Consider the following 8,244-nt stretch of genomic DNA (forward strand, 5'->3'; position numbering starts at 1 on the left):
GGCGATAGAATTCGAAAATTGTACAGCACTGCTTGAAAATTTTGATGGTCCCACTGATCCTACTATTGATTGAAACAAAAATTTACGCAAATATAACAGGAGGAACGGAACTTTTGTATTCCAATGAAAAGTAAGAAAGCTCTGTAAAATTCCATCGAGAGTGTGGTCGTAGTGTCGGCAACTAGTGAGAAATGCAAGGGCAAGGGCAATTAATGATAATTCTGAGTAGCTTTTTGCCTGTCCTATCGGTTTTCTGTGCATTGAAAACGCCTACCGTTGCGAAAATCTATGAAAGCACCTACATTTACTTATCTCGACCGCTGCCGCTGATTTAGCTTTGAACTGTTCACCAGTGTATGTCTAACGTTAAGAATTGCATTTCAGGTAAAGCATAAAATCCATTGTGAAAAATTGTGGGGTGGTGGGAGCAAAAGCAGAGCAGTGGCAAACGGATACGATACTCAATAGGCCATAGTAAAGAGAGCGAAAGGCAAGAGCAAGAGCATGACATGTATTTGATGTGTACTCAGCAGCGGCCGAAGAGAGCGCATTAAGCATACACGCACACAACTATAAAAACTTGTGTGGGAGTACACACACACAACACACACGAAAGGAAGGAAACTGGGATAGGATACAACACAAAAAAACAGGAAAGGACGGACGGAAGGAAGGAGTACCTCTGCGAAAAGTAGGATAATCGCGAATCGAAATGAATCCAGCGGTGGATGCGTGGGCGGTGACCCAGCGGGAGAAGCTAAAGTACCAGGAGCAGTTCAAAGGCCTCCAGCCCCAGGCGGGCTTCATCACGGGCGCCCAGGCGAAGGGATTTTTCCTGCAGTCCCAGCTACCGCCTCTGATCTTAGGCCAAATCTGGTGAGTGGAGTGGAGTGTAATGACTCACTGGCGTGTCGGCTATCAATCGCTTCGACAGCCACGAAGCGGCGTCAGTGCCGATAAGAGCTATTTTGTTTACATATTTGCTTTCCCGTCGATTCTTCGTTTCCTGTAGGGCACTGGCCGACACGGATTCCGATGGCAAGATGAACATTAATGAATTCAGCATAGCATGCAAACTGATCAATCTAAAGCTGCGCGGCTTGGAGGTGCCCAAAGCCCTACCCCCAACGCTTCTAGCCTCGCTCACCGATGGCCAGAAAACGCCCACAATGACGCCACGTGGCTCCACGAGCTCCATGAGTCCACTCGATCCGCTAAAGAGCATTGTGGCTGCCACAGTTCCCCTTCCTGTGGCCGCACCTGTCGCCGTGCCGGTTGCTCCAGTGGCTGTGGTGCCAGCAGTAGCAGCGATTGTCTCGCCATCGGGACTACCGGCTGGGCCCACGCCGCCCTCCAGCAATCCACCTAGCCGCCATATGTCCATTTCGGAGCGGGCGCCATCCATCGAATCACCGTAAGACTCAACAACGAACGTACGCCAAAAGGGCTCCAAGTAATGCAAGCAACCTTTTTATCCATCCCACAGTCAGGGGGAGTGGGCCGTGCAGGCTGCTCAGAAACGCAAATATACGCAGGTTTTCAATGCCAATGACCGGACCCGCTCTGGCTACTTGACGGGCGCCCAGGCGCGCAGTGTGTTGGTGCAGAGCAAACTGCCGCAGGTGACGCTGGCCCAGATCTGGACACTCTCGGACGTCGATGGCGATGGGCGACTCAGCTGCGAGGAGTTCATCCTGGCCATGTTCCTCTGCGAGAAAGCCATGGCCGGCGAAAAGATACCCGTCACGCTGCCCTTGGACTGGGTGCCGCCCAACTTGCGCAAGATTAAATCGCGTCCGGGCTCGGTATCGGCTGTGGTCTCGCGCCCAGGCTCACAGCCCGCCTCCCGGCATGCATCTGTGTCCTCCCAGGGCGGTGTGGCTGCAGGCGATGCAGATCCACTGGCCGGCTTGCCGCAAAGTAAGTCTCCCGAAGAAATTCTCTCGGATTCGCATTGAATACTATACAATCTATTTCCTTTCTTAGCTTCGTTTGAGGACAAGCGCAAGGAGAACTATGTGAAGGGCCAGGCGGAGCTCGACCGCAGGCGAAAGGTGATTGAGGATCAGCAGCGCAAGGAGCGGGAGGAACGCGAGCGCAAGGAACGCGAGGAGACGGACAGGCGCGAGAAGGCTCGCCTCGAGGCGGAGCGCAAGCAGCAGGAGGAATTGGAGCGCCAGCTACAGCGTCAGCGTGAAATCGAAATGGAAAAGGAGGATCAGCGCAAGCGAGAGCTAGAGGCCAAGGAAACAGCCAGGAAGTAAGTTCTGTCCCAAATCGGTGTCCATCCACATTTCACTGAGATCTCTATTTGCCTGACAGAGAGCTGGAAAAGCAGCGCCAGCAGGAGTGGGAGCAAGCGCGAATTGCCGAAATGAACGCACAGAAGCAACGTGAACAGGAGCGTGTCCTCAAACAGAAGGCACACAACACGCAGCTTAATGTGGAGCTGAGCACGCTTAACGAAAAAGTTGGTTGGGTTTGGGGTACATTTCCATACGAAATGAGTTTTCATTTTCCTGCCTTACAGATAAAGGACTTGTCGCAGAGGATTTGCGACACACGCGCAGGCGTGACCAATGTCAAGTCTGTCATCGATGGCATGCGCACGCAGCGGGACACTTCCATGAGCGAAATGGCCCAGCTGAAGACGCGCATCAAGGAGCAGAATGCCAAGCTGATGCAGCTCACCCAGGAGCGGGCCAAATGGGATGCCAAGAGCAAGTCCAGTGGTGCTGCCATGGGCGGTGAGGCGCAACAGGAGCAGCTAAATGCTGCCTTTGCCCATAAACAGGTGAGTTTTAGCATGGAGTCCTTCCACCTATTGATGTACAATATTTGACATAAAATTGGTATCCCTGGGCTGTGCAGCTGCTGATCAATCAGATCAAAGACAAGGTGGAAAATATTGGCAAGGAAATCGAGTCCAAGAAGGAGGACATCAACTCGAACGACGTGCAGATGACGGAGGTAAAGGACGAGCTCTCCGGTCTGCTCGCCAAGTGCGAAGAACTCTACAAGGAGTACGATGTGGAGCGTACCTCAGTGTTGGAATTGAAGTACAACCGCAAGAACGAGGTGACAGCAGCCACCGCTGCTTGGGACACGGGCGCCTCTAGCGGCGGTTGGGGCGAGCCTGAAACAGCAGCCACCGATGCATATGGTGGCCTGACCAATGACACTAGCGCCGTGGCCGCAGCAGCTGTGGATCTGAGCGGACCAGCGCCCGAGGGCTTTGCCAAATATCGCGCCGTCTATGAGTTCAGTGCCCGCAATGCCGAGGAGATAACATTCGTGCCGGGTGACCTCATACTGGTTCCTCTCGAGCAGAATGCCGAGCCGGGCTGGCTGGCTGGGGAGATCAATGGCCATACCGGCTGGTTTCCCGAGTCCTATGTGGAGAAGCTGGAGGAGGAAGAAGGAGTTGCCGTTGTTGCTTCGACCATCGCGCCAGAGGTGATCGAAGAGGCAGCAGCAGAATCCGTAAATCCGTATCCGGCAGATACTTACAATGACAATATCAATGTGGCTCCCGCATTGGACGCAGACCTGGCCACCCCTGGCTCCGAAATCGAGTATTACATAGCCGCATATCCTTATGAATCTGCCGAGGACGGTGACCTGAGCTTTGGGGCCGGTGAAATGGTGATGGTTATCAAAAAGGAGGGCGAATGGTGGACGGGCACCATTGGCAATCGCACCGGCATGTTCCCCTCGAACTATGTGCAGAAGGCGGACGTGGGCACGGCGGTCGCAGATGCAGCTGCAGCTGTGACTGACTCGGTGGATCAGGTGAGTGGAGTAGCTCGCACTGCTGTAGGTTGATAGACACTACTGAAAAAAAAAAACGGAAGCTGTGTGTACACCCCTCCAGAGTAGAGTTGTGCGTTAACCAATCATTTTCATCTACTAATCCAATGCTTTTCATGTGCTGTGCCCCTTTGCCACCGTCATATTTGTGCACTCGATACCCAGGAGACTACACTAAACGGCAACTCTGCCTACGCTGCTCAAGCTGAAACATATGCGCTGCCACAGGCGCACGCTCAGGAACAGCTGCAGGAACAGCCACTTCCACAGCAGCTGGAGCAGCAGCAGCCCACAGTACAGCTGGCAGAGCAGACCGCAGCGGCGGATGAGGCGCACGAAGACCTAGACACTGAAGTTTCCCAGATCAATACACAGTCCACGACACAAAGCAGCGAACCGGCCGAGAGCTATAGCCGACCCATGTCACGCACCTCTTCCATGACACCCGTAAATAGTTGACACAGCTTGTTGTTGCTTCCCTTTTGCAGCGTCCGTAACTAATCTTACCTTGGTCTTCTCCCTGCGATCTTCTAGGGCATGCGGGCCAAACGATCGGAGATTGCACAAGTGATTGCGCCGTACGAGGCAACCAGCACCGAACAACTGTCGCTGACGCGCGGCCAGCTGATTATGATTCGCAAGAAGACCGACTCCGGCTGGTGGGAGGGCGAGCTGCAGGCGAAGGGCAGGCGCAGACAGATCGGTTGGTTCCCAGCCACCTACGTGAAGGTGCTGCAAGGCGGTCGCAACAGCGGACGCAACACCCCTGTCTCGGGCAGTCGCATTGAGATGACCGAGCAGATCTTGGGTTGGTTTCGATAACATAAATCTCACTATGTTTGTATGCATAACTCTCTCTCACTCTAATTTTATTGCAGATAAGGTCATTGCTCTCTATCCGTACAAAGCACAAAACGACGATGAGCTCTCATTCGAGAAGGACGACATCATCAGTGTGTTGGGCCGGGACGAGCCGGAATGGTGGCGCGGCGAACTGAACGGCCTATCCGGCCTGTTTCCCAGCAACTATGTGGGTCCCTTTGTGACGTCCGGTAAGACAGCAAAACTGAATGGCTCCGCAAAGCAGGGAATGCAGTGAATCTCTCGAACCCAGACACCCCACAACAAGCTATGCTCTCTATGCTACACATTCCACACTCCACATCTTATGATTTATTAATATCGAATAAGCAATGCCAATTTGTTCTCGTTATGTCTTCTTTCAAGAGAAAATACCATCATACCTTCTTATTATGTTTAGTTATAATTTGTTGCAATATTTTCATTCGACATTTATGTATATCTATTTGTTAATTGTGATTATTTAGTTTTTAGTGCTGATATTTATACCTAAGTTGAGCGATGGCTGCTCCTCTCTCTATCTCTCTATTGCTTAGCCAATCTACATATATGCCTAGTAGTCCTAGTCCCTTTATTTTGTGCATTTTGTATTTATTTAGTCTACATATTTATATTTTTAACCCCATTATGTGTGTACATATATACAAAGCAAACTAATTAAATGCAATTCTGATTCCAATTATAATCCCCTCTCTTCATGCGGCAAACGAACGAACAGGAAACGTATAACGAGCCATCGGCTTTGGCCTCTAAGCGGCATAATGCATTCGCTTAAACACAAACGAAACAAATCTACAAACACACACGATCCCCCGGTGGGGGTCTGCGATAATGTTAAGATCACCACAGACTATACATATATGTAGTCAGTCAGCAGCATATTCATACGCCTCAAAGAAGGCTATCCTCCCATAAAACGTATAGGAAAATCTGTTTGTATTCGTAGCTCTTTTGGGCGTGTTCTTGGGATGTTCTCTAAAAAGATGATCCTTTGTTGAAACAAACATTGCAATTCGCTAAAATTCAGCTCTATCTCTCTGTCATGTTCATTATCAACTAAACGAAAGATACAACCGAAATCAAGTAAGAAAGAGTCATTTTAATGGATATACTTACACGTAACATAATCTGCATATGGAAATCCGAAATACATATTGATATCAAATCACAATTAAAATTACACTTTCGTTGTATTAGATGTGTGTTTAAAAAAAAAAAAAAAGAAACCATAAGCGATTAAAGTGTTTTTCCCTTCCCCCCCCTCAAAAAAAAGCTACAACACTTATGCATATACTCGTAGAACGTATACATATAACGATGGTTTTCTGTGTTTTCCAATAATATCCGTATATAATTGTACATATATGCATTGGCTGATTTGCTGTATAAGTAATGCGAGAAAAAAAACAGCAAAAATAGGTGGAAAATAATTATTGTTAACTAAATATTAAGCATTGATGATCGACCATTCTCTTGTACTCGTACTCGTATCGAAAGGAAAACTATGGAAATATTAAAGTTAATGGGGAACGGAAAGGCTTACGGGCAACAGTATTGATAATATTAATGAGATATAATACGTTTGGGTGAACGGCTATCCTATGTTTATGTTTGATGTGTAATCTAACTAATTTTTTTTTAAATTTCTAAGCGCTTCTATCAACTGCCATAATTGTATTTATTTACTGTCTATTGTCTGTCAACAATTGATAAATGTTGAAATTGTTTGCCGCTAATGTACGAGTATCTGTAGAGTCTGATGGTGGCTTAGGGACCGGACCGGATGGGGATGTATAAATTGAGTATGTACAAAAACCTATATAGAGAAATTGATACATACATATTACCACAAGCCAGTATATAGAGCTATGTTACGCTGTTCGAATCTGTTTAATGCTAGTTACAATTAGTCTATATATCACAAACACAAACCAAACATTTATATATCTACGCTATTCTCATACATATAGTACATATGATGATGATGATGAAGCACTGTCAAATGCCTTTCAAAATGATTACCAAAAAACCAATCACCTTACATGGATTAATCTTAATCGTAACTTGTTATTGCATACAAATAAACTATTTATGCGCCTATAGCTCTATTAAACGAAACCAAAAAATAATGAAAAAGAAACGTTATCAAACTCATAAATGGCCGATCAGCAAGACGGACTATTTAGTGCACCCAAGCGATCCACTGGTCGGCGGTTCTTTGGGCGAAATTCTATTGCATACAAAAAAACATAAACATAAAAAACATAAACAAAACGTATTTATGTAGCTAATGTTGGGTTGATTATGGAAGCATATGTACGAGTACTAATAAATTTAATTGAGCCACAAAAACTATGCATATACATACATACATACATACTATATACATATATTCATGTATACTTATACATATATGGAGCAAGTACTACAATTTCTTTAGAACGAAACTAACAAAATGATGTTAATTGAGATACATTCCCCTAAAATATGAGTCACACACATACTACACACCATGGCATACATATAATGCTCATATAAAAGCGTACTTGTTTAATCGTTACGAGAGTTAATTAATGTGAAAAAATTAGAAGAAGAATAATTATCAAGGAGTTGGAAAACCAATGCCCTACCCACACTGAGAACGAATTCTAGAAGCATTTTGCACACTCACCTACCACTGAGAGACTCACTTTAAATGCGAAATGGTGACCATCGATATATTTACCTATATACAAACAAAAAGAAAGAAAACCAAAATCTATATAAAGGAAGTGTTTCCATCTTCAGCATATAGTACATATACATACACATATATAAAGCGAATTCTGCAAGAAATGAAAAACCTAACAAACAAAAAGAAATACCATAAAGCATATTTAAATATATCAGTTTCGAAAGATAATTAGAAAAAACGAAAACAAAAAAAATAAAAAAGTAACAAGAAAACAAAAATACATTACAATTAAATTATGAAAAAATAACAAATTCAACATATTTGGTGCAATAAATGTATAAACGGAACTTCAAACAAAATATACCATCTATTCTTTCATTTAAAAAAAACTATATCGAATGCTTGCTTCTGTCCCGCAGAAATCCAAAACTCATGTTGCAGGCCCAGTGAAAGCCCAAGCCTTCGGGGCATACAGAGGCTGTGGCGAGTTGCAATCACAATCTTCAGGGCACCATACAATCGGTGCACATCTCCAAGCGGTGCGATGGAATGCTGATGGGCTGCGCCTATTTCCGGTTCTAGTGCACTAAGAAAATGACCCCCTCCTCCATGATTTGGGGACAGTGACAATCGACTGGTGGTGCTTCCCGTGCTGATGGACTGGCATTTGCCCAAGAAACGGCTTCCTTTCCCAAACACCAAATGATTGATAGGCTTTCCTTCTAAATTATTTGTTCATTAATTTTATTTTTAGTAAAATTGTCTTATATCTTATTTAAAATCAGTTTAACAATTTACAATTCTGTTTTGTTTTCCGCTTCCGCAAAGGTGTTGCTAAATTTTGAATTATTTATTTATTTTTTATATCCATTTTGAAATATGCACAACTTAAGTCATAC

The 8,244-nt window shown here is 45.5% G+C and overlaps 1 protein-coding gene across 3 annotated transcripts; it reads left to right on the plus strand.

Annotated features, from left to right (window-relative positions):
• Positions 1 to 21: 21 nt before the first annotated feature.
• LOC111075470 (intersectin-1) lies at positions 22 to 8,030 on the plus strand. Of its 3 annotated transcripts, none has more exons than XM_022368783.2 (12): positions 22 to 130; positions 385 to 876; positions 1,013 to 1,414; positions 1,487 to 1,920; positions 1,987 to 2,260; positions 2,323 to 2,470; positions 2,531 to 2,794; positions 2,872 to 3,792; positions 3,976 to 4,257; positions 4,345 to 4,618; positions 4,689 to 4,862; positions 7,765 to 8,028. In XM_022368783.2, exons 2-12 carry the CDS (start codon positions 713 to 715, stop codon positions 7,899 to 7,901), a joined length of 3,474 nt encoding a protein of 1,157 aa, XP_022224475.1. In that variant the 5' UTR covers positions 22 to 130; positions 385 to 712; the 3' UTR covers positions 7,902 to 8,028. The 3 variants fall into 3 exon arrangements, with proteins under 3 accessions (XP_022224475.1, XP_022224477.1, XP_022224478.1); XM_022368785.2 differs by lacking the exon at positions 7,765 to 8,028 and adding an exon at positions 5,390 to 6,363; XM_022368786.2 differs by lacking the exon at positions 3,976 to 4,257 and having other exon boundaries at positions 7,765 to 8,030.
• Positions 8,031 to 8,244: the final 214 nt, after the last annotated feature.

The sequence above is a fragment of the Drosophila obscura genome, unplaced genomic scaffold (assembly GCF_018151105.1).
Source record: "Drosophila obscura isolate BZ-5 IFL unplaced genomic scaffold, ASM1815110v1 contig_14, whole genome shotgun sequence".
Lineage (NCBI taxonomy): Eukaryota > Metazoa > Arthropoda > Insecta > Diptera > Drosophilidae > Drosophila > Drosophila obscura.

Coding starts and splice junctions, on each gene's coding strand:
- LOC111075470 (XM_022368783.2), top strand. CDS start 713: ATGAATCCAGCGGTGGATGCGTGGGCGGTGACCCAGCGGGAGAAGCTA. Junction 1,921..1,986: donor ACTGGCCGGCTTGCCGCAAA/GTAAGTCTCCCG, acceptor TTCCTTTCTTAG/CTTCGTTTGAGGACAAGCGC. Junction 2,471..2,530: donor TGAGCACGCTTAACGAAAAA/GTTGGTTGGGTT, acceptor CCTGCCTTACAG/ATAAAGGACTTGTCGCAGAG.